General features: G+C 46.2%; 1 protein-coding gene across 4 annotated transcripts in view; it reads left to right on the plus strand.

Moving 5' to 3' along the window:
• The window catches only part of LOC134455900 (microtubule-associated protein 4), a 170,695-nt gene that overhangs the window by 128,811 nt on the left and 15,043 nt on the right, over positions 1-26,841 (plus strand). For 3 of the 4 annotated variants that reach the window (XM_063207256.1, XM_063207255.1, XM_063207258.1), the window contains exons 7-11: positions 15,925-16,820; positions 17,822-18,106; positions 22,575-22,761; positions 23,068-23,127; positions 26,350-26,633. In XM_063207256.1, coding sequence (XP_063063326.1) covers positions 15,925-16,820; positions 17,822-18,106; positions 22,575-22,761; positions 23,068-23,127; positions 26,350-26,633 — 1,712 coding nt within the window. The remainder of the gene's footprint in view (positions 1-15,924; positions 16,821-17,821; positions 18,107-22,574; positions 22,762-23,067; positions 23,128-26,349; positions 26,634-26,841) is intronic. The other variant, XM_063207257.1, reaches the window with a different exon arrangement.

Below are 26,841 nucleotides of genomic sequence, written 5' to 3' on the forward strand. Positions count from 1 at the left end.
AGAAACAAAAGAAAAGAAGAGAAGAAAAAAAAGAAAGAAGAAAAAAGGAAGAGTGTGTCTGAGGAAACACAAGAGAGCAACCAAACGGGTGTTGATCGAGGAAGGAAGGAAGGAAGGCAGGCATGTCTTCCCTCTCCGGCTCCCAGCCTCCAGCATCACCCTTCTCGGAGTACAGCGAGCTCTGCAAGGTGCCGGCCATGGCCTCTCCCCCCTCGCCCCAGCCTGCCTGGGATAGCTGGCAGCACCAGGACATGGGCATGGACATGGGAATGGATATGGGGGGTCCCCCCAAGAGCCTCTCGTCAGGGGTACCCCCCCACGTTACCACTGTCGGCGGAGGTCTGACGGACGAGGATAAGCTGTGCTTCTTCGACCCGCCAGCAGGGGGTGGCATCATGGACTCCGAGCTCAAGGTTCCGGGGGGCCGAGGTGGGGCGATCCCCGGCAGCGGGTCCTTCCTGGGCAGTGCCGGGGAGAGTCCGGATTCTCCGCTGTCATCATCCCCGTCGCCCGCCTCGCCCGGGAAGTTCCCGGGGTCCCTTGGCAGCGGCGTCGGCGGTATCATGGGGAACAACGGCGTGGTGATGCCCCCCGTGGCGTCCGGATCGCCCCTCCATCTTGGTCACCACGACGACTTTAGGTCCTCGACGCCTAGCCCTCTGAGTCCGGCCAATCCCACGCAGTGGAACCCGTCGGCGCCGTTCGGCTCCATGCCTCTCGGAGACCCGAGTCCCATGAACACCACGGCCGGCCAGCAACAGGCTGCGCCACCAAACTATTGCGTCATTGGCGTTGTCAATGATAACTACATGGAGAGTGGACAGCCCACGATGGCAACAGGGGGCCGCCAGGGTGCCGAGGGCTTGTCTGAGGAGGAGGAAGAGGAGGAGGAAGAAGAAATGGACGAGGAAGAAGAGTTGACGCCTTGCTTCATGGGACGCGCCGAGCAGCAGCGCAAGGCCATGCGCCGAGCCATGTCCGAGTGCTCCCACCTGGCCGTGCCCGCCAGCCTGCAACTGCCCGACAAGTACCCCGGCGGCACGACCGACATGGACGAACTCACCTCTCCGATGTCTGGAGGTCCGCGCCGTCCCAACCCGGCCTCCATGAGACGCTCGCTCACCGTGGCCGACGACCAGCCGCCCACCCCTCCCCCGACCCTCACGGCTGCCGGAACGGCCCGCGGTGACCTCCGCCAGGAGCTGGACGCCAAGCTGAACCTCAGCCCGTTCCCTCCGCTGCGGGACCTGGGCGGGCTGAGCCCGGGAGTAGGAGCGGGCCCCATGTCGCTCATGGAGGGCCTGCAGGAGGCCACGTTCCTGGATAAGGGCGATGAGGGCGTGCTGCTCCCCGTGCCTCCCACCCCCAAAGCCTTCAACGGAGCCACCACCCCCACCGCCACCGCCACCTCTGCCACCTCTGCCTTGGGCAGCCTGGGGGGCAATGTCAACGCCAACCCCTTCTCCATGGCAACCGAGGGTAGGTTGTTGTTGACGCCATCTGCGGTGGGTTGGCGATTGCCGGTTCCGTCGGCGGCGCCCGCCTGCTGCGTCGAAAAGTGTGCCGGCTGTCGGTCGGGGCAGTGCGGTTCTAGTGCTACATTGCCAGGCTTGCAGATGGTACAGCTCGTGTGTAGGGGGCGGGAAGCCTGATTCACCACCGCGCTGGTGCCAACTGTCTCCGCTTGTGGGCGCTCCACTTAGACTGGGTAATTGCTGGGTAATGCCAGCTCGTCCCAGCGAGGGGGACCTGGGCACTCAGGCAAAAGCTTTAGGGGAGGCCATGTTGACAGCTAATTATGAGACAGAGATTTATGATGGTTGTCCATTGCCAGCACTGTGTGGGACAGTAAGGGGAAGAGGGGGTGTGTCAGGACCATTACATAGTATTGTGGTAGAGCGATTGCATGTGGAAATCAATGAAGCATTGCTGGGGTAGTTGGTATAAAGGCAAGTACAGATAAAGCAAATAGGTGGGAAATATCTTTCTTTCAGCTTTTCTTTCCATGTTCAGTGTGTGTGTGTGTGTGTGTGTGTGTGGTGGTGGTGGTGGTGGTTGTGGGTCTTAGCATGTATGTTGTGAGTCATACAGTGATAGTAGGTCAGTCAGACCCTTCAAGTAAAGCAACAGTTCCAGAGGCTGCATCTTCCTCATATCACATCCCTCTCCTCCTCCTCGTCTTTTCCATCTCCTCCTCTCATCCCTCGCCTCCATCTCCTCTTTTCCATCTCCTGCTCTCATCCCCCTGTCTTCATCCTCAGGATACTTTAGGATCCTTAGGACCATGCTCTTCTCCTCATCCTCTGCGCGTTTTCTCTTCTTTCTCTCTGCTTTCCTCTCCCTCTCCCTCTTCAAATCCTCCCTGCTCTTCCCCTCCTCTTCTTCTTCTACTCTCTCTCTCCATCCCTGCTTCTTTTCCTCTTCTCCCTCATATTACTCCACTTTCCTCCTCTCTTTTTCTCTATTTCTCTCGGGATTAATAAATGATACTCTACTCTGCTCTACTCTCTCTTTATAATGCTCTCTGCCTTCATCCCTGCTACTCACCATCCTCTCCCTCATATCACTTAATTTTACTCTCTACTGTCTCTCTACTCATCCTTAATGCTCTTTTCTTATTCTTTTCTTCCTTCGTCTGCCCCTCTCCGTCCATCTCCTATTCCCTCTGACTACCTTGGGACACTGGCTTGTTAGCCCCGTCCGTCCGTCCGAGGAGAAACTGGAGTGGACAGAGCCGTCATGGCTGCCCTGGCGGTTGCGGTCACCACAGAGAGAGAGAGAGAGAGAGAGAGAGAGAGGGAGAGAGAGAGAGAGAGAGAGAGAGAGAGAGAGAGAGAGAGAGAGAGAGAGAGAGAGAGAGAGAGAGAGAGAGAGAGAGAGAAGGCTCCCATCAGCTAATCGGGGTCAGTGAGACAGAAAAGTCTAGCGTAGCGTAGCGTAGCGTAACATAGCATCGTGGGCAGACAGGCAGGCAGGCAGCACACTTAGCAAGTTTAATGAGAGCCATAGCTCCACCTCCCTGTGTTCCATTTGCCTCGGGGAGACTGTTATGTTTCTCTCTCTCTCTCTCTATTTCTCTCTCTCTATTTCTCTCTCTCTATTTCTCTCTCTCTCTCTCTCTCTCTCTCTCTCTCTCTCTCTCTCCTCTGTCGCCCGTATTACTGTATGTGCCAAAAATATTGAATGCTAGCCTTGTTTTTCTTGCCTTTTTAAAGGGCAAGTGGCCCCCTTTGTGTGGAATAGAGGAGGCAATAGTGACATGAAGGAAGTGTGTTATTTATTTGCCAACAGTGAGCAAGGTCATTTAAAGGTGTGTGTGTGTGTGTGTGTGTGTGTGTGTGTGTGTGTGTGTGTGTGTGTGTGTGTGTGTGTGTGTGTGTGTGTGTGTGTGTGTGTGTGTGTGTGTGTGTGTGTGTGTGTGTGTGTGTGTGTGTGTGTGTGTGTGTGTGTGAGTGAGTGACTGTGTGTGTTTGTAGGCACGCACGGTGTATGTATTTAGTACTTTGTGTCCAATGTTGATTAAGAGATTTGTCTGGGTTGCAGGTATACTACGGACAATAACAGGTGGATGATTATTTTTGCTGTGTGTGTGTGTGTCTGTCTGTCTGTCTGTCTGTCTGTCTGTCTGTCTGTCTGTCTGTCTGTCTGTCTGTCTGTCTGTCTCTCTGTGTCTGTGTGTGTGTGTTTCTGTGTAAGACAGAGTGTGAGTGTGAGAAAGAGAGTGTGAGTGTGTGAAAGAGAAAGTGTGTGAGAGTGCGTGTGTCTGTCTGTGTGTGTGGCTGAGTGTCTAGCCCCTTGTCGCAATGTCTGTCTGTTAATCCAGACATGTCTCTCCCCTCTGATTGCTGCCGTCTCGCCAGATCCGCACTAGATCCCGGTCCAGATAAGGGCCAGTAGTCTCATCCACTGCCTCTTTCTGTCTGCCTGTACTGATATTGGACCTGTCTCACCTTGTTACCAATTTTCTGTCTGTCTCTTCCCAAGCTCTCTCTGTCTGTGGTGCATGCTGCAAATTGTAGGTTCTCTCTCTCTCTCTCTCTCTCTCTCTCTCTCTCTCTCTCTCTCTCTCTCTCTCTCTCTCTCTCTCTCTCTCTCTCTCTCTCTCTCTCTCTCTCTCTCTCTCTCTCTCTCTCTCTCGCGCTCTCGCTCTCGCTCTCGCTCTCTCTCTCTCTCCCTTATTTCATCTTCTTGGGTCTTTCTCAGTTCATCTCTAATTGTATACAGTATGTCTGTATGCTTCATAGAAAGGGGGGGAAAAACGAGAAGGGCTTAGACAGAAGAAACAAAGACAAACGATGTAAACACGCTATAGATGTCGGTCACTATTAGGAACACACCTCCTTGATGATTATGTTGTTGTTGTTGTTGTTGTGGTTGCTGTTTACATTCTCATTGCTGCCGCTGTTGTTGTTGCCGTCGTGGTCTGTCTATATGGGTAAACCCATACTGTGCTGTACGGTATGCATGCGTGCGTATTATATGCTGCGTGAGAGCTGGAGCTGGTTGTAGACCAGAGGGTGATATAGTATGTCTCCCCAGCTCAGGCATGATGTGGTGCAGTATATGCGATATATTCAGCTCACACGGAAGCCCAGGGTGAGGGCTGAGACCTCCATTACACCCCAGGGTGAAGGACTGAGACCCCCTACTGGTGGCTAGATCGTCTGCTCAGTCATGGGTGAAGGCTGATCTCTCTCTCTCTCTACGTGCGGGCTAGTGTAGTGGTTCTCAACCTAGTGGTTCTGCCCCTAGGGGCTCCCTGACGATATAGATTTGTATGGTTCGTACATTTATTTATAGTACATCTGTAGTGAACCTCTAATTAAAATTGAGCAAATGTAATGGAGAAATGGTTTGCCATTTTGAATATGACAGTGCAAGGGGTGGCACGAAAATATTCTCAGGTCCAAAGGTGAGGGGTTCCAGCAGAAATAGTTTGGGAACCAGAAGGTTAAGTGTGCTGTCCAACCCACTGAAAGCTCACTTCCCATTCCCTCTCTCTCCCTGATGAGGTGCTGGTCTGCTATTTCATTCAATTTAGTCACGGGTGAACACTCTGAACGATCTTTGGCTGCTGTCCACATTGGTTGTGTGTAGTCTGCCATTTCACCCCATCAAGGTTTATATTCCGCCGCTTATTTGGGATTTCAAGGTTTCTCTAATAGGGTCTCAGCCCCCCTGTGAAGGTCGAGGCCCCCCAACTGGGGGAGTATTCCAAGTGGCTGGTTGAGTAGTTAAACAGGTTAAGTTCATCTCGAGGTTGTGGTAGATCATCTAAAAGAAGAGACTAGTGTCACTCATTTTATTTGCTTAAATAATACTGCATTCTAGTTGTTCAGACACAGTGGTCATGCCGCAACGAGATGGTGTCTGTGTCGTCTTGTCCCCACTATCCTCCCTCTGAGTATCAACGCCCAATAGGCCTTGGGATTGTTGCTTGTGCCACTGGCCCTGACAATGCACCAGCGGCATTAAAGCATGTGTTAATGTAACACCTGCCATGTGTTAATGTAACACCTGCCACCTCTACTAGACTGGACTGGACACATACACACACACACACACACACACACACACCTTCAATCAAAAGACAATTTTCTAATATGGCAACATAATAATTATGTAATAGTTTTTTGAATCTTTGAATCTTTGAATCTTGAATCTATTTACAGGCTTACCCCTATCTGTGGATTAACATAGGCAGGTGTATCAATTGACCATGTTTTTGGAATTCCCCAGGTGTATTAGTATAGTCTGGCATTCAGCCATTGGAGAGGTGGTTACAGGTGAGCTAGTTTACTATTCAGCAATCATGGGTGCCGATTTCTCATGTCCCCCACAAATAGGGTAGTCTTCTATTCAAGAAAAAAAGGGAAGTGCCCAATTATTATTGTTTTGTAGAAAAACAAGTTCCCTGAAGAACATTCAAACACTTCCTGTGTAATGCAGTATACATGCAGTATGTTTTAATTGCACCTAGTGACATGTGTTTATTTCTGTTTTTCAAGCCTTAAATGACTCCTCCAGTGATGTCTCCTCAATGGTGGTGGTTTAGTTGTCTTAAAGGCTAAAGGCTTTCAGTTGAAACCTGTCTATGTGCATATAAATTGGTGTGTGCGTGTGCGTGTGCGTGTGCGTGCGTGCGTGTGTGTTTGTTTGCGCATCCATTTGTGATGTTTTCTCTTTGGGAGTGGGGACAGCGAGCGAACGAGGCAGAACGAGGAAAGAACAAATGACAGCGAGACAGAGAGAGAGAAAGAAGGGGAGGGGTGCAAAACAAAGTGTTTGTTGTTTTTGTGGAGAGCATGATTGCTCTGTCCATGAAATGCTAATGTCACTGCTGCTTGTGACTCCGTTGTGCTGCAGCGCTCTCAGATGCAACAAAAGACATTGGAGTGTCTACTCCATACCATAAGAGGTGTTTCTGAATGCAAAGGAAATCCATACGAAATGAATGCATACGCGTCTCAAACCAAACCAAGCAGCCTGCTCGCCTGCCGTGTCCACTGCTCTTTGAAGTAGCAGCGTGAAATTCGCTTTTGTCTTGGTTCCTGCCAGCATGCGTGTTTGTTTTTGAAGGAGATGCTGTGTGTGCGTGTGTGTGTGTGTGTCTGTGTGTGTCTGTGTCTGTGTCTGTGTCTGTGTCTGTGTCTGTGTCTGTGTGTGCATCTGTCTGTCTGTCTGTCTGCCTGCTTCTCTCTGTGTCTGGGTGATTATGGTTTATGTATTGTGTGTTTGTGTGCCTGTGTTTTTTATGCATTGTGTGTGTGTGTGTGTGTGTGTGTGTGTGTGTGTGTGTGTGTGTGTGTGTGTGTGTGTGTGTGTGTGTGTGTGTGTGTGTGTGTGTGTGTGTGTGTGTGTGTGTGTGTGTGTGTGTGTGTGTGTGTGTGTGTGTGTATGATTGTGAGTCATTGTATATGTGTGTATATTACAGTGTAACATATGAGAGAGTATGGTGTGTGTTTGTGTGTACGCTGCAAATTGACCGCCTCAGGGGCTTAGCGCTAGGAGGAAATGGCTGACAGGTGATTGTGAAGGAGCACAGTAGTGTGTAGTACTGTATTCCATATAATTATTCTGCCAAATGCCTTGCCTGCTTCATCTTCCTCAGAAGCTATAGAGACGCTTCGTTTGCTTTCATCTGTAAGAAGACGCGGCATACCCACAGCACTGAGGACTCCTCAGAGGGGCTTTAGTGTCAAGAGCAACGCAATTCAGACAAAACACACCGCCAAAGCCCATTTAAGTGCTATTTTCGGAGTGGTTTATTTCCAAAAACTGTGAACAGGGAGCCCAATTGAGAAGCATAAACCGGTTTATCTCCTGAATGCGGTTGAGGTTTCTAGAGGGTGCCTGGAGACGATTGTCTATTAGTTGGCATGCTGATGAATCATCAGCTGATAAAAAAGACAAAATTATACGCTAAACAAATACAACTACACATTACTATGCAAATTGCAGCTGATAAATATGGTTATTGTGTGACGCGTGCCCTGAACCGTTTGGTTTCAGCTCCGAGTTCAGGTTTGTCATCCAAGTTTTCTTTTTTACACAGATATACTGTATCAGCCTGGTTTTCACTGAAACTCTGAAACTCCTCTCCACCACCCCTCCATTTTGGAACGCTAGATAATCTGTCGCAATAACCTGAAATGGCTATTTTAAATAGATAGCTTCCTGCATGAGGCTTACCATCAATTTGTGGTAACGGACATAATTTGACGTTCATTTTAGGAACATTTCCTATTGGCTGCTAACTACATAACCCATTTACTTTTGACCTCATCCTGACCTTTGTTATTTATAGACTCTATCTAACCCAGTTTGTATTTAACTAAGCTACTAGGTCAACTTTTTGTTTTATGATGCCGTAAAGCACTGCTTAAATATGTTATAACGTGCATAATGTACTTCTGTATGCATAGACAGGATAACAAAATGTGATTGCCATGTATGTCTAGCTCTGTATTTCAGTGACAACAACACTTCTAGAGTATGTAATAGCTATCAAAAATAACATGCGCAGTGGGGCTGACACAGGGCCCAGACATCTGTCAGGGTGATTTATCACCTCAGTCTCTCCCCTAATGGAGCTTTTTGCCTCAGCCAAGGTGCTTTTTCACATTATCATTTTCACGCGCCATCATCTTGAGGCTCAGTTGAGACGATGCACGCAGCAATGATGCTGTTGCGTCTCACTTGTGAGCCATTTCATGGCGGTGGTACTATGTGGTATATACTACCGTATATGCATCTGCCAGGCACAGTACATGTGGACTCCAAATGGGAACAGTCTGAGACTGCCATTTTCCCACATGACAGCTATTAGTGTTAGGCTTGAGGTTAACCTGTTTCAGAACCTGTTAAATAGACATTCTCTCAATGAACGCCTGCAGTTCACATGTATGCCTTTAGAGTGCAGTTATAGGCAAGTGCAGAATGAATGGGACTTAATGGGGAGACGTTTATTAAAATGTCTTAATTGCCATATAAAAATGTCCTTATCATAATATAATAAGTTAGGATATTCCAGATATACTACATTTTGAAAGAAACTAAGCCCCTTTCCAGCTTTAAACAGCTCCATAACTAACCCAAATCATGTGACTATGACGTTGGGAAAGAGTGGTGACGACTCAGGAGAGTTGTTTTTCCCACAGCGTTAACCCAGATGTCTCTGCTACCGTAATCGCTAATGGGCTAGTTAGGGTGTCCTGCTGACATGCACCTTTGTGTTTCTCTGAATGTGTTGTGTGTGTGCTGCTCACCCAGTGGGAAGGAAGAAGCCATATTCCCACAGGCTGCCACTCTCCTTGAAACAGCATTTTGATTGTCAGGGGATTAATTATGTCATATTCATAGAGCCTGCCTCTCTCTCGTCACTCACCATACAGACGCTCGGGTTACCGCCTACCTCAGTAAAGCCACTTCTGGAGAAGCCTATTAAAATCAGATCTCACAGCTCCCAATTAAGAGATTAGATTTTACCATGATGATGACGAATGGCCAGCCCAACACCTCATGAGGCGGTTACTTAGACAGCAGAGGACCTCGATGACAGTCATAGCAGTGTCATGGTTGCCGTGCAGTGCTGGTGTGTTGTTGACGTGGGTGGAGAGATCACTGCTACATTATGTAGCGTGTAATTTATTGCCAACCTTTTGAATCTTTTCTTTTGGTAAGTTGTGGATTTCTTTGGTTTTAGAGACTTTAACATTATTTCTATGTAAGGGATTGTTTTATCTTAATATGCCTCTGGGTTTTCTTGCTATCTGGTTTTAATGCCTATTAGCCCTTTACTTTTTTGCTCTCTGTACAGCCAAAGCTTGACCCTCCTCTCCCGTGATAGTGAAGAAGAGACCAAACCCTCTTTTCTGCATAAAATGTCCACCCCATCCTCCACACACCCACCCATCTCCTTGAAATAACCTCCAGCCTTACTGCCTCCTTAGTACCCTTGTTAGCAATTGCAGTATGAGCTGCTGTATGATGTGTTGCCATGCAGATGGGAATGCTGTACAAGACAGTACATGTACACGTACACATACTGTACATGTACATGAAACAGTTCTGGGGTGAGTTTCTCAAAAGAGAAGTTGTTAGCCTGTTAGCAACTTCGGTTGTTGCCAATGGGAAAATGCATTGAAAACAACAAAGTAGCTAATGTAGTAAGCAATTTTGGTTTTGAGAAATTCACCCCTGCTTTGATGTTTAAGTGGGCAAGTGGAGTGTGTGTGTGTGTGTGTGTCTCTTGCTGATGAAGGGAGAGTGCGTGGAGAGCTGCTTCCCCTGATTATTCTGCTCATGTCTGGAGATGAGGCCAGATGTCAGATTTCATCCTTCATTTCAGATCTCGTTACGCCGAAAAATGAAAGAAAGGGGGGGGAAAACGGTCTATCCCAGATGTTGTTCTATGAAGCCCATCATCATGCCAGCGGATGGATTGAGATGGCTGGGCTTGGTTGGTTGGTTGGTCGGGTGAAATGTAGGGTCATGTCTGCCGTCTTTGTGCCTCAGCAGCAGGCTGGACGTTTTATTATGTAACTGGCAGGGATGCAGGTTTTGGGGAACTGTAATTGTGGACTTGTTCATTATAATCCAGTGCCACAAATGACAATGCCAAATGACCTGGCTTTACCTATCCAATTCAACCAGGTGAATGCCCTAATTACCTTTTAAACAGTGAATGTTGAAAGTATGTGGCACTGGATTGTAGCTAATGAATCCAGGTTGCCCTTCCTTGAAAATCAGTGTCCTCTATTTGGGCTGATATTTCTGTATAAGTGATGTGCAACCTGGACTTAATCATTATAATCCAGTGTCACATTTTCCAACCTGTCCAGTTTAACCAAGTGATAGTCCTAATTAACTCTTAAAGAGTCAATCACCTGGTGGAAAATAACTGGTAAAAATCTGTAGCACTGGATTGTAGTAGAGCTAGCTAATGAATCCAGGACCTAGTTTCTCGAAAGCATCGTTTCTAACCAGTTAGCAACTTACTACATTTCCAATGGGAAATTTCATTGCAACCAAGTAAGTCGCTAATTTAGTTAGCAACGATGTTGTTGAGAAATGCACCCCAGATCCCTTCAAAATCAGTGTCCTCTATTTGGACTGATATTTCTGTTTAACGGGGCAGGGGTCCGTTTATCGAAAGCGTCTTTGCTATCGTCGTTAGCAAAGTCATTCGTACGAGCGACTCAACTCTCTCTCTGTCTTAAGACGGATAGCAACGGCAAGAATCGAGAAACGGACCCCAGGCTGGTTACTGGTATTGGGCTAGTATATGGTTTGTTAACATGTTTGTTGACCTACAACCAGTGTGAGACCGTTCATATTATCAGTGACTGATCAATTGTGCTGGTCACTCTGTCCATTATCTAGTGTACTGGGCTGACCGGGGAGAAGAGATACGCTTCTACTGCACTGATCAATAAGAATACGCTGTCCATTTTGCTACAATGTTTTTGTCGATTCTTCTAACAGCACATTGAGCCCAGGGGAGAATTTCAACTTAAACAATCACATGTTGGGTGGGAAAAGGCAGCAAACTTGTCCACCAGAACTCTGATTGCTGTGTTTTCCTGCCATAGGCCCAACGTGCTTGCACACTCCTATATATGCATATACGCTCATCACTTGCATATTGAAGGGGAAAAACAGCGCATTTAATGTGTGTATCAAGAACGAGATGACAAAACTATGTTTGCCATATCATGTCTCCTTGTGTGTTATAAATGCAGAGTTCTAAAACGGAAGCCTACGTTTGCAATCTTATAGCCATAAATCACAACCAAGGTAGAATTTCAACTCTGACACTTGCATATTGGCGCAAAAGGAAATGTGTATGAAATGTGTGCATCAAGGCTGTGTTTCTCTACCATAGCCTCGAAGGCTGTGTTATCTGTCACACATGCATGCACACAATATTGAAGTGGTGAAAGCTGTTCATCAAATTTGTGTATCAAGAACCAGATGGTAAAACTGTCTGCCGTACCATACCATAGGCCCTAGGCCTGCCTTCTTAAAATGGCTGCCTCGTTAACATGGCCAATGTAGAGACTTTTAGGACAGACACAATCTTTTAGCAGCACATTGAGACCAATGGAGCAAGAAGTTATACATGTACCAATTTAAAAAGCGAGGGTTATGTATATAACCACGGTTCCATGAGTTCTGGATGACCACCATAGGGGGTGCTTTCAGCTCATGAATATCCAACACATGGACGTGCAGGAGGAACAAAATGGAACTATAGTGCAATAAGAAGTATCATATTTGTACATCAAGCGTCAGATGGCTCTGCTTCTTTGTCATTGGCCTGAAATCTACCTTGCCGCTTTGCGTGTTACACGGCCAATGCCAGAGTCCTTCACGACAGACACTAATGAAAAGGCCTTCTGAGAGGCGTCCCATAAGTGATCTTTGGAGGGAATAGATGGGCCTGTAATCCCTTGATTGGACCTATTGTGGCCTGGCCAGACACACTGTCATTATAGCACAGTTGTCCATTTACTCCCCTCAACCAGAACAGCATGATTGCCAGAAGTGTGTCTGTGATTGACAACGCACACAGGTGTGTGTGTGTGTGTGTGTGTGTGTGTGTGTGTGTGTGTGTGTGTGTGTGTGTGTGTGTGTGTGTGTGCGTGCGCGCGCGTGCGTGCGTGCGTGCATGTGTGCGCCTGCCTGCCTGCCTGCCTGCCTGCCTGCCTGCGAGTGTGCGTGCGTTCGTAAAGGGGGATTCATACTTGTCGTGACTGGCGCTACCCTCCTTCATACTTCACTCGCGACCTCACTCGCGACCTCACTCGCGCCGTCACGTGACCCAAAATGACGTCACACGCCGTGGCGCGAGCTGCCGTGGCGCGAGCTGCCGTGGCGCGAGCTGCCGTGGCGCGACGTCGTGCACCCCACATTTTTTGTAACTTGTCGTGCGCCACCAGCGACCATGCAGGTAGGCAGACAAAGCAGGAGTTGCGAAGAGAGGCTACAACTACTGTAGGCTACTACAGAATGGATCCTGCATCATTTTGAGGATAATAAAATGTCCTAGAGAGTTATTTTATCTTCTCTCTTAAATGTTGTTCAGTGAAACAATTGTTTACTTTGTTCAGAAGCAAGCACGTTGTGTTCGGCGATCTATTTATAAATTCTGCCGCCAGAACAATGCTCTCACATGGTCTTGGAATGATCTGGCAATGTAGGCTACAACAAAAAATATATGTTTCAATGTGGTAAGTCACAAGTCAGACGTTCAGTAGCCCTACAGCAGCCATGTTTGGCTTTCTATTTTATACATCCGTAGAACTCACGCTGCGAGTTGCGAAAGATACTGCCGTTTCTCTCATGAACAGCAGAGGGCACTTCCGACAATGCGAGCGAAAGCCTTTTGAAGTATGAATAGTCTGGCGCAAGTGATGACGTCATTAATGGTTCTCGCGCCAAACGCGCCAAAGTGCGCACGTGAAGTATGCAGAGCCCTTAATGGTGAGTGTAAGGGGCTGCTGCTGAAAGACACGCAAGGCTGTGTGGCAAAGCCTTGAGCTTCTACACACACACACACACACACACACACACACACACACACACACACACACACACACACACACACACACACACACACACACACACACACACACACACACACACACACACACACACACACACACACACACACACGAGCGCGCGCGCACAGAGTGAGCATCTGGTGGAGGGCAGGGTGCCTCCCAGATGGTCTGCCCTGTCTTTCACCAGCCCACTGGGGCAATGGTGCACCCTGCTGCGTTGCAATGGGGAATGCTAAACCAGAATGCGTTTTATGAAAATCCAGAGTGCACTTGCTGCATATCAATGTGATGTACGGTATCTGCATGTGTATCAAGTATGGAATGGCAAATCAAAATTGGTGTTGTGTGTGCAATTGCCAAGTGAGAATATGTTTTGTGAGAGTGCAAGGCAATGTCTGTTTGAGCTGTGTGTGTGCGTGCAAGTGTGAACCTTGTTGTATACACACTTTCCAAAATCAAGACAGTGCCTATACAGTATGTGTACAGTTCTGTTCTGACAATATTATGCACTACATAGCAACAATATATCCACTTTATTACCACGGCCACTGACACAGCCCATTTCAAACATTAATGGCTGTATTTTGGGGATTTTTTCTGCGTGAACAAGAAATGTAAGCGGTTAAATGTGTTGTTAAAAGGTCACTAATCATTGTGTCAAAGTGACATTTCTGTAATGCTTTCCTATGAAAAGATATACTCACAAATCTGCAAAAACTGTGAGGGGTGTACTCACTTTCGTGATATACTATCCCAGTGGGGTTGCCATTCAAGTGTAAAGAAATCCCGCACACTGTCCGTTCCACCAACAAACTTTAATACAACATTTCAAAACATTGTATTAAAGTTTGTTGGCGGAATGGACAGTGTGCAGGATTTCTTTACACTTGAACGCTTTTTGTGCTACCAAAGGATTTCAGGTCTGCTGGTTCCTGTTAAGGCACGAAAAGACCAAGCGCGACATGAGCGATTCCAGCGACAGAAGTAATTGACTTTGTATTGAGTCGCACAACATAAGTGATTTGGGCGACTAGAAGCGATTCACGCGACCTGAGCGACAATTTGTAGTTAGACTTGAGCTGTGTTGGAATGCTTGCATTCTGCTTTTAACGGACATACTCTGTCACTTCTATTGCTCGCATCGCTCTTGCTGCACAGTCCAGCGATTCTCTGTCGCTTGATCTTGTTGCAGCCGGTGTATTCGCCCGGTTTGGCTGCCTATTATAGCCCCTCTGAATGATTTAGCACTAGCAACTGCTACCCAAACAGTAATGGCGCCGCTCTTTAGCCGTGGATAATAAGGTGTGTGAGTCCTCCTCCCCTACAGCAGCCAGTCTGACTCTGACTCATAGTCACAGCTGGCCCTGTTCTGACCTGGCCGTGGCCCTGCTCTGGCTCCTCCTCTTCTCCCTCCCTACTCTCCTCCCCTCCTCCCCTCCTCTGCTCCCATCCTCCCCGCCTCCCTGCCACCTGACTAATACCCAGAAGCAGACTTTACATTAGGCAAATCTAGGTAATTGCGTAGGGCCCTCCATAAGGGCCCCCAACTGTCACACCAGTCGCGATAAGCACCCAAAAACGTTAATTTGTCACTTATGTAAAGTAATAGAAGATATATACAATACTTAAATACTAAGCTCTACTGAAATAGCATCCTTGCTCCTTCCATGCCAATTGGTGACACGTTTAAAGAATGACATTTGAGGGCCCCATGTTTATATTTTGCCTAGGGCCCCAAAATGGGTAGATCCGCCCCTGACTAATATCCACAGCAGTATAAAGTCTCTGGTGGAAATCTCCTGCCTCTCATTCACTCACTCATTCACTCATTCACTCATTCACTCACTCACTCACCCATAAACATGCTGCTGCAGGTCACATGATTAGACAAGGTCACATGACCACACACTGCCTGCCTGGGGTTACCATGGCCATCGGATAGAGTCTTAGTCATTGTCAGTGTAGTAGTCTGCATACACTGCCACACACACACACACACACACACACACACACACACACACACACACACACACACACACACACACACACACACACACACACACACACACACACACACACACACACACACACACACACACAAACATGCAAGTGGTAGTAGCAGTAGTAGAAGAACAATTTTTCCTTAAATTTGAAAAAGACGCGTGTGTGCGTGCGCGTGTGTGTGTGTGTGTGTGCAAATGCATGCACATTTGTCTGTGCATTTATATCAAACTGTGTGTGTGTGTGTGTGTGTGTCTGTCTGTCTGTCTGTCTGTCTGTCTGTCTGTCTGTCTGTCTGTCTGTCTGTCTGTCTGTCTGTCTGTCTGTCTGTCTGTCTGTCTGTCTGTCTGTGTCTGTCTGTGTGTGTGTGTGTGTCTGTCTGTGTGTATCCTGTAATGAGTTAAAGAGTTGCACTGTCCCAGGGTGACCCGGGTCCTGTCATGTGGCAGTGTGCTGTAATCCCTTCTGACCGCTGGCCTGGTACAAGGGCATTTTCTCTCTCTCTCTCTGTCTCCATCCCACTAAACGCTCTAAGCCCTGAAAGGGATCGATGATTATTCCTAACGCCTCTGGTAGCGAAGCGTCACTCTGCATCCTACTCCACGGCTTAAACCTCTGCCTTCCAATGTTAGTTTATCATTAACAGAGGTCTTGTTGTTTGCCATGCATTAGCTTGTTGTCTAGACCCCCTTGTAGTAGGTCTGTGGAGGTCAATAGGCATTAGTACACAAGTCTCAGGATTACAATCAAGTGATGTGATGGCCATACATACAGTACATTAACAGCTGCAGAAAAATAACATTTATTTTCTTTCCTTTCTCCATCTTTCTTGTTTCTTCCTTTCTTTCTCTCTCAGAGAAGACAGATAAGCCACCAAAAATGGACGGCTTCCAGACGTTTGACGACTTTGACATGTTCGATAAAGCAGACAAGACCAGCAAGCCGGAGTCACAGGGCAACACTGAGAAGATGGACATGTTTGGGAAGATGGAGAACCTTGACAAAATGGACAAAGACCTGAAAGCGGACAAAGGTGACAAGGCAGAGAAAGACGAACACAAAGAGGACAAATGGGACAAAATGGAGCCGGCAGAATCAAAGGCGATGACGGACAAAAGTGAATCGCCTGCGAAGGCTGTTGAAAAGGCCGAAATGAAAGACGAATTTGAGAAGGCGAAGGAAGCTGATAAGGTTGAGAAGGTGGCAGACCTGGCGGCCATGAAGGCGAAAGAAACTGACATGAAAATGGAGAAAGACAAAGAGACGGACAAGGTAGAAAAAGTTGAGAAGATGGAGGAGGCCAACAAAGTGGAGCAGAAGCCGGAGAAAGTGGAGCCAGAGAAGCTTCTGGACTTCACACCAAAGCCTCTAGACAGCAAGAAGGAAGAGGTGGTGGAGAAGAAGGATGAAAAAGTGGAAAAAAAGGATGAGAAAGAGGAAAAGAAGGAAGAGACGCCCGTGAAGGTGGAAGAAAAAGCTGAAAAGAAGGACGGCAAAGTAGAGAAGAAAGAAGAGAAGGTGGGAGAGAAGGACAAAAAGGCAGAAAAGAAGGATGAAAAGAAAATGGAGAAAGCTGAGCCGAAGAAAGCCCCAACACCAGCCAAGAAGGCAGAGAGCAAAGACAGTGCAGAGAAGAAGACCGCCAAAGTAGATAAGGACGTCAAAACCGAGAAGCCTGCAGCCAAGAAGCCTGCAGCTAAACCCGCTACCACACCCAGCAAGGACCTCACCAGCGCAGACAAGAAGACCAAGGTAGGCCCCTTTCTGACTCCCTACTTCCTCTTTAGGTTTACACAGGAAGAAGAGTTTGAGTGTCTCGTCTCCCACAAGCATTTTGTTTGCTGGGTGGTTGGGGTGGGATCTTCACTATTCATAGGCAAGTTGTCCGTGGTGGGTTCAATGTGAGAGGTATCACCGCCACTTGATCTCAGTGGGGAGAGTAGGAAACTTGAAGTTAGATTTCATAACTATAAAAGCATCATCACTACCAGGGTTAGGAGTAGCGCCTTGGTTAGGTAGCTGATAAAATATTACCTTGTAGTGCTAAACCAAACCAAAGAAAAAAAGAAAATGTTACAATGCCTAAACCTAACTCTGTTCCTATCCTAACTCCAAAACAATCACAAACAACTTCCCTTGAATATTAGAGACTATTCCAACCACCCCACAAAAAATGCCTACCCCAACCCCCACCTCCACACACCTATCCAACCCTTGATACTGCTTGTGCGCCAGCTACTTTTGTGTCCACATATCCAAATACCCAAAAAAAATGCTTCTCGTATTCATCTTACTGCTTAGCGTTTCATGCCATTTAGCTAGCAATCAGGATAATAGCCTGATCACCAGTGTAATTTGTGAAATGGCTCCCCTTTTGTAATCTGCTTCCTGACTAAACAAAAAGCTAAATGTCACCCCGATCGGGTATTGATGGTTTATGTAAATTGTGGTATTTAGCCCTTCGGCTACTGGATTAATGGCCCCACTTTATCATTCGACTGTTAAATAATGCTGCTTTGGCTGCTCATGATGTCCTGCTACCATTGTCCTGTTTGGCACTGTACGTTTTGTGTTCTTTTTTTAATTTGTGTTGCCTTTGAATCTTTCGCTCATCCTTTTTATTTATTTATTTATTTATTTATTTCATTTTTGCTCCCTCCCTCCCTCGCTCCATCCCTTCCTTCATCCCTCCATCCTGTCTGGTTTTGGTCTGGTGTGGTTGCCATCCTGCTGTGCTGTGCCGCGTCGCGCAGCCCGCTTCAACGCTGGCGGCCAGAACGGCCACCACCACCGCCAGGCCGCGGCCGAGCTCGGTGGCATCGTCCACCACTGCCGCTGGCACTGCAGCCGCCCCCAAACGTCCAACCTCCACCACCTCCTCCACCACAGCCTCCACTCTCCTCAGTAGAAAAGCCCCGCTACCCAGGGCCACCCCCACCACCCCCTCCTCCACCATCCCTAAGCGGCCCTCATCCGCTACCACCACCACCCGACCCCTCACCTCCTCCTCCATAGCTTCCAGAGACGTCAAGCCCAAGGTAAGTCTTCCTCCCTACCCACCCTACCACCCCTCTCAACCCTTCAACTCCTTCACAGAGCTGTCAAAAATCCTATTCCGAGGTTAATAAAACATTTTTTTAAAGCATAAACAAACCTGGCCACAGTTTCAACTCAGTTGTCAACTTGCCTCAGTTTCAACTTCCAACGCAGGTGACTGAGTTCACCAAGTGACTGTTTTTCTACCTGTCTTGATCAATCAATCAGATGATAACAATTATTAGGCTACTTATTGCAATCATCTGATTGATTCAGAGTATGTTGGATGCAGGACTGTAAATTAACACTAGCCAACCGGCTAAATACTGGTGAAATTTCAGTTTGGCAGGTAGAAAAGATCAACTTCCTAGCCACTTTGACCCATTAGTAAGTGTGTGTTTGGCTAGTGAGATTAACATCTACAAGCCATTTTGGAAGATGATGAAAAAAGTGAATGTAGAGCCCTGATTGGATATACAGTACTTTGTATATTTGCCCAAGGTTTTTTTTTTTACTTTTCTGAACCCGGGATTGACACCTCTGCTCCTTCACCCTCGTCACTCTCCGTGTCCATTTTTCAACCCTGATTGTCTCCACCTCATCTGCTCTCTCATTGCGGTTCCTCCTGTCAAGATGGTGTCTGGCTTGAGTACATGTAGCATTTCTTTGCTTCTTACACCTTCTTATGTGTCCGAAGAAAACATTCTCAGCAAATAAATGACGACAATACAGAAATTCTTGAGGATTTGTCTCACAAAGGCAGCGGGAAGCCTCATTTTTGCTCAAGCTTCATCTTAGGTCTACTGTACCTGAAATTTTTACTTTCCACCACCTTTTTATCTTATTTTGCCCCCCTCTCTCTCTCTCTCTCTCTCTCTCTCTCTCTCTCTCTCTCTCTCTCTCTCTCTCTCTCTCTCTCTCTCTCTCTCTCTCTCTCTCTCTCTCTCTCTCTCTCTCTCTCTCTCAGTCTCTCTCACTCACACACACAGACACACACACATCCTTCCACACTCACAGACACACACACACACACACACACACACACACACACACACACTAATCTGTGGGGAAAGCAGTGAAGGCTTTCCTTGCCTGTGCTGTAATCTGGGCTGTTCTGAGAGTGGTGAAGTGCTGCACACCGCACAGTGCCGGGTGCCGTTGCCGTGCCACTAAACCATACAGACAAGGAAGCCTCCTTCCACATCAAGTTCTGAGTGGCACAGTAGAGGCTTACCCACAATGCAACAGTCAAAGTGGAGGAGAGGGAAGAAATGCAAAGGTGGAAATGCAAACGTGAAGGCCAAGAGCATTATCTGAGAGAAAAAGGAAAGCTGAGACATTGTGGAAAAGGTGAAAAAAGGAGAGGGACATACGAGAGAAATCAGATGAGGCCGAGAGGGATCGGGCGATGGATGCCCAGTGGCCTGCCAGAGAAAAGAGAGGGAAGGACAGATTGGAGAGAAAGAAGATGAGACGAGCCAGGAGGTTGGAAGCTGGTGTGTGTGTGTGATCAGGAGGTTATCCATAATTCACAGGTTTGAAGATTAGAGAATTGTAGGTTCAAATGCCACCCCATCCATAACTCGCTTCAGATCACATGCAAGCCCAAATTTGCATTTTCTGCGGGAATGCAGTCTACCGGTAGTTACTGATGAGGGGTCTATCCACATTAAGGCCTACGTAGTTCTCTACACACACATAGCGTATGGCGCATTTCATACACAGGTGCAACTCAATGTGCTTCACAAGATTAACAAATGCAAAAAAGAAAGGAAACATGGAAGAAAGAAGGAATTAAATTAGAGTCAAAGAACATTTAAAACATTAAGATAAAACATAAGGTAAAATGATAATAATAATAAAATAAAAAATAAAATAAACATAAAAATACAGAAAATAAGAATTTGAGCTAGGGGAAAGCATCTGAGAACAGCTTTGTCTTGAGTCTAGATTTAAAGCTATTAATAGTGGGTTCATGTTTTACGTCATCTGGAAGCTGGTCCCAAAGCTTTGAAGCATAGAAGCTAAAGGCTGCCTCTCCACACTTTGTTTTGACTTTTGGAATCACCAGCAAATTCTTCTCCGTTGACCTTAGTGACCTGGTTGGTGCATACAGTTGAAACATATCCAGTAGATATGTGGGTCCCATTCCATTTAATAATTTAAACACAAGTAGCATTGCCTTAAAATCAATTCTGTAGCTTACTGGGAGCCAATGCAGTGATCTTAAAATTGGAGTAATGTGGTCGAACGTCCTTGTTTTTGTAAGAACCCTTGCTGCTGCATTTTGTACAAGTTGAAGTTGTTTGATGGTCTTTTTGGGGAGGCCTGTAAAAAGACTCTTACAGTAATCAACCTTACTAGAAATGAAGGCATGTATTAGCTTCTCCAGATCATGTTTAGACATAAGGCCCCTAAATAAATTCATTTATATGAAATAGTTTTCATGTGACTGTTGAAGTTTAGGTCACTGTCAATGAGGACCCCAAGATTTTTAACTGTATCCCTTGCTTTCAGTCCCTTCGTTTCAAGGATAGTAGCAATCTTTTGTAGTGATTTGTAGTGAAATTTGACTTCCAGGGAGGCCCACAGCAACATGTAGCCTAGGATCCCCAGGTCATCTTAATCCGGCCCTGGCTTCCTCTCCCAAGTCCTTATGCTATCACGGTCCTCTGACATGTTTGATATATGTAGGTCTGAGCGTCAATGGTATTTTACTGTCCCCAGTGTAAAATTAAGGAGGCTTTACTACTCAACCACATAGACTTAAAACTGCATGCCACATAGAGGAAAGAAATAGCTGGAAAGAAACGGAGAGAGAGAAAAAGGAGAAGAGGACAAAGACTTAGAGGCTTCTTCTCTTCTTCCGTTGAGATCAGTGAGAGTGCCCTCCTCACTCCTCCTCAAGTGGTTGGTTGATCAGGCGTCTGAAGCCAGCAACACCACATTAGAATATAGGTTTCCAGTCTCCCTTACGCCTCACGCCTCTCTCACATTACAGTGCCATGGCAACGCCAACCCTGTAGCCAGGGGCAACAGGCTTTTAAAAAAGGAAAGAAGTAAGAAACGAACGGCACTTAGTTTCACGCACTGCTGAAGCAGAGAGAGAGAGAGAGAGAGAGAGAGAGAGAGAGAGAGAGAGAGAGAGAGAGAGAGAGAGAGAGAGAGAGAGAGAGAGAATTTGCCATGAGCCTTTGTTTCTCCCGTAGGTAATAGATGTGTGAGTGAGTAGGTTGGAAGTTGTAACTTCTTCCTCCAGTTTTTATTTTTCAAATTAAAATTACCATCTGGTTTGCATTCAACCTGGAATATGAGACTCACTGAACTCAGTAAACCTGAACACACAAATGTAACCGGCAACTTCTGGAAAAGTTATTGGATACTTTGATACATCAGTTAATGAAATGAATTAACCCCTATTACAATGAGAGACAGTCAAGCTATACTACTGAGGTACTGTCGCCCTCTAGGGGACAACTCTGGTATCGCATCATGAATACAGAAGGTCATTTGATCCATCTTTTCCACTCAACATGGAGACTCTCAGCCACAAGCTTCTCAATCAGTCGCTTGTTCGGAGAATTTGACGTATGTAAGCCAATCAAAGGGCACAGTTCACAGAGTACAATAATGCAGGCTTACACAAGCCACTTGAACTCTTTGATCAAATTCTAAATGGAGGATGGCTCAATTTGTGCTGAACGAGGGCATACTGTCTTCCAAGGCATGACGGGATTGTTCGATGGGCGTGGTCTGTCATGCGCTCATGACAGCAACAAAGATTTTCAATATGATAACCAAGAGTGATTATACCACGCGGCGTCGCCAATGCAAAGTGGGACCAACCCTGACCTTGTAAATGGGCGTGGCATTCTATTGAACTCTATTCATTCTCCTAGCCTACTGAAGGGGCACAGCTACCACAGGAATGTAGCTTAGGACCTTACATCATGTGGAATCCGGAAGATACTGTATGAACGGTCTCTACCTTATCATTCGTCTCTGACAGTAACACATATATCAACAGCCATGCTGTCGATAGAGCTGATCTGCCTCAGTGTTATCAAGTTGACAGGTATTCTAGAGATCAGTGACACTGAGCAGAGTGCATGCGCTCTGCGGATATCTACTTGTTTTTTTCTCCTTCACAAGCTTGGCGTATGACATCTTGCTGGGCCCCAGAAAGCAAAGGGATGTTTGGAACCTTAGGAATAATATATTTTTTAAAAACCTGCAATCTTGACTTCATTATATTTCTTAACCTTAACATCCTGTATGCCTTGTTCTGTTATTTTAGTTTGTCTAAAATAGCCACTTGGTCACAATGGCCTGCTTTGGGTTTTTTTTTACACCGTGCACTAAGCAGGTGAACAGTCAGCATTTTGAATTCATTTTGTTATCGTCTTTTGAACCTTTTTCCCCTTTAACGGTGCCACTTGTTCCTCCACCTTGCTCTCCTGCTGTATCTAGACCACCACAGAGAGGCGCCCCCCTGTGCCAAAGGCGAGTACTGCCACTCCCGCAGCCCGCACCACAGCAGCCAAGAACGGCTCGGCCACCGCCACCTCGGCCGCCAGCAAAACTGCCACCGCGGCCACCCGCACGTCCCTCACGGCACGCACTACGGCCAGCGCCCCCACGGCACGGCGCTCTGTCGGTGAGTCATACCCAAGGACAAAGACAAAGACATTGACTTCCCTAAGTAGTGATCACTCTATATAGTACTATATTCATTTATTTTCAACTATAACAAAATCACACAAAAGAAAAGAAGCGCATTCAATTTTGTAATGTGTTTTGAAATGGTATTTGCTTAAAAAACTGGATAAAAAATCTGGGGTTAGGTTCTGGGGCATAGGGTTAGATTGTCAGTCACCTTTCGCTGTCTGCCTTTTTGCCTTTCTGTCCTTCTTGCATCTTCCCTCATCTCATCACTTTGCTGTTATTGTCTTGCTCTCCGCAGCAGCCAAGACCGACAGCAAACCTGGCGAGGAGAAGAAGCCCAGCACTCTGAGGAGCACAGGTAAAGGCCTCAGACAGACAGACAGGCCCTACCTTACAGGTAAAGGCCTCAGACAGACAGACAGACAGACAGGCCCTACCTTACAGGTAAAGGCCTCAGACAGACAGACAGACAGACAGGCCCTACCTTACAGGTAAAGGCCTCAGACAGACAGACAGACAGGCCCTACCTTACAGGTTAAGGCCTCAGACAGACAGACAGGTCCTATCTTACAGGTTAAGGCCTCAGACAGACAGACAGGTCCTATCTTACAGGTTAAGGCCTCAGACAGACAGACAGGCCCTACCTTACAGGTAAAGGCCTCAGACAGACAGACAGGCCCTACCTTACAGGTAAAGGCCTCAGACAGACAGACAGGCCCTACCTTACAGGTAAAGGCCTCAGACAGACAGACAGACAGACAGGCCCTACCTTACAGGTAAAGGCCTCAGACAGACAGACAGGCCCTACCTTACAGGTAAAGGCCTCAGGGAAACAGGCCCTACCTTACAGGTAAAGGCCTCAGACAGACAGACAGGCCCTACCTTACAGGTAAAGGCCTCAGGGAAACAGGCCCTACCTTACAGGTAAAGGGCTCAGACAGACAGACAGACGAATTGAGCCTGCCTTCCAGGTAAATGGCTCAGGGAGACAGGCCCTACCTTATAACAACTAATTCCATGTTATTGTTCCAACAGTGTGGTAGTTATAGCATAGAAATAACTGATTGGCGATTTTCTAATTGACTAAGCTAATTGGCGATTTTCATGATGTCGTCTTCAGAGCCAGAGTTTGGCGATGGTGCCGTCCCTGGCAATTTCCCGATCAGCTCACCCTTAGGACCGGTCCCTGTACAGCTCCAGGCCTTTTTATTAGAATAGCATGAAAAAGTTGATTTATTTCCAGAATTCCATCAATAATGTTAAACTGTCATGGATTGTAGATTCATGGCCCAGTTTTTTTAACTATTTCAATCATTCAATTTCTTCTTTTTATGTATGTTGATTTTTTTCCCACACTTCACTCTTCAACATACCCTATAGATTTCCATGCCACGTTTTGGCGCTAGCTCACCAGTTTAATTCTAAATCACCAGAAATGAAACCCCATTGAAAATGAATTAAACTGGTGAGTTAACACCAAAACGTGGCATGGAAATCTACGGGGTAAATTGAAGAGTGAAGTGTGGGACACCAGGTCAACAAAGAAGAACAGCTGACAGCAAAGCATCAAGGATATCTGGGCTTCCATAACTCCCATGCATTGTTTCTGCCATTGACTTCAATGTTAAACGCATCATGGCCGTTATTAAGACAGAGAGAGTCCTAACCAAGTATTGAACATTGCATGTTATGTAGAAAGTACCAAATTTCAACTGATTTAATGTGACCCGAATTTTGATGAAGAAAATTTTGATTTTATTACAATATTCTAATGATGCGAATTCCCCAATTCATGGGTTTTTTGAGCTGGAAGGCCAACGTATATAAAAAGAAGAAATTGAATGATTGGAATAGTTAAAAAACTGGGCCATGAATCTACAATCCATGACAGTTTAACATTATTGATGGAATTATGGAAATAAATCAACTTTGTCATGCTATTCTAATAAAAAGGCCTGGAGCTGTATATAGGCCAAAACCCTTCATGGCACATCACTTCCACAATCACATTCACACAGGCTTATGTTGTCCAAAAGCATGCTCTGTAACAGGGAAGTCTAAAGCAGGATATAGAAAATTGGTCATGTGTCTTTACTGTGAATACCACTCACGCAAGACCATTCCAAAAAGCTAAATCTTTTTTCCACACATATTGCATACTGTTTTTCATTGTATTGGGATATGTCTTGGAGAGAGGAGGGTCTTGCTCAGGCCAAAACAAAATAACTAGGCCTACTACTACTAGCAAAATAAATCACTGCAAATTCTTCATTCCAAATCTGTGTCAAGCCTAAAGTATCAGAGTGATTCTACGATTCAACTGCGCTTTTAAGTCCATGGATTTTATTTGCCAATTCCACTAACTATTAACTGCATCCAATGATGTTTTGGACATTAGCACACATTTATCTTTCATACAATACAGAAAGTGTAGACATGGCATTATTTCCCTCAGCAAGAATGAATATGTAATACTGGTTTTGGGCGTTTTCATGCCGTCCTGTTTTCCAAATGTCAGATTCAGTCTTCATATTAGCATGTAAAGAAGCTTGTTTTGCCCAAGACGATTGCCAATGTTGATTCACAGTAATCATCACAATATGACAAAACTGTCAGAAAGACCACTGTGCTTTCTAAGGGACATAAGCACTTTCAAATATATGTTGTTTCAACTCTGTAGTATTTTTACATATGTTTGAAATGACATAGTATTTGTCCATAACACTGTTGACAAAATAATCAAGCAAATGTTCGCTTTCATTAGAGTATTTATCAAATGATTTAAGATTAAGCTTGGCAATTTGTTCGTTTGGAAACTTAAATATATACACTATGTAAACATCTAGGTCATTTAGTTGAAAAAAAAATACTGATAATTGACATTTTGCTTTTGCCAAAAGCGCAGTCGAATCGTAGAATCACTCATCAAAGATTCCGCTGTAGTTTGTTGTGTCCTTGTAAGCATGAGAGAGGGCAAGCAGGTACGGTAATGCCTCGCTGTGCAAAGCTGTGTCAGCTAGTCAGCGCATTTCACCATTTTACCCCTCATGGCGGTGTCATCACGTCAGCTCAAAATCAGCAGAGCCGTCTGCGGTAAATCCATCCAGCCTCAAATGGATTTGTCCCTGACTTGGAGGTATTTCAGTAAATGAACGCCTGAGAACATGTGACGGTGCTCAGGTGCTAAGGATGGATAAAAACGGTATTAAGTATATCTATCCTCACAGTTTAGTTATGACAGTGTGGCTTTCTCTCTCTCTCTCTACTTTTTTGGGAGGGCTGGATTAAGAAATACTAGGGAATATGGAGAAAGCTGTAAAAAAAAGTACGAGTTATCTGGCAAGTCATTTTGATAGGGAGGTTATTCCAGGACTGCCTTGTCCACCTTGCACACTTGTTTCGTGTTTTTCAAGTTCATGTTGACTGTAATGATTTTCTATTAGGTTTGTATTTCTTTCTGTGTTGGCACACCAATGAAATTCCCTACCAATTTGCACAAGATGCACATAGGGTGTTATACAGTCACATTTCACACATGGCATCAACAAGTATTTGAATCATGCATCTTCCCAATCCCCAGAGCCCAAGACCATGTCCAGACCTTCCACCGGCCTGGCAGCCCGCTCCCGCCCCTCCACCTCCTCCTCCGCCACCGCTACCAAGGCCCCTGGAACCTCCACAGTGCCCGAGAAGAAGCCCGCCGTGCCCAGGGTCGCCCGCACCAGCACCACCACCACGTCCTCCACCACTGCCAGTGCCGCCGCCAAGACCCGTCCGTCCACCGCCCCCACTCCAGACGTCCGCAACGCCCGCTCCAAGATCGGCTCCACAGACAACATGAGGCACCAGCCTGGCGGAGGAAGGGTGAGGTGGAATATACTGTACACATGCACAATCTCACGTGCACTGACCAATAGTCCCACTGTATTGTCATTAAGACACAACACATTCCTGCATTCACTAGTGTATTACTGCACACTGCGATCAAATAGAAACAGTGTCTATCTATCTATCTATCTATCTATCTATCTATCTATCTATCTATCTATCTATCTATCTATCTATCTATCTA

This window comes from Engraulis encrasicolus, chromosome 9 (genome assembly GCF_034702125.1).
Source record: "Engraulis encrasicolus isolate BLACKSEA-1 chromosome 9, IST_EnEncr_1.0, whole genome shotgun sequence".
NCBI classification, from domain to species: Eukaryota; Metazoa; Chordata; class Actinopteri; order Clupeiformes; family Engraulidae; genus Engraulis; species Engraulis encrasicolus.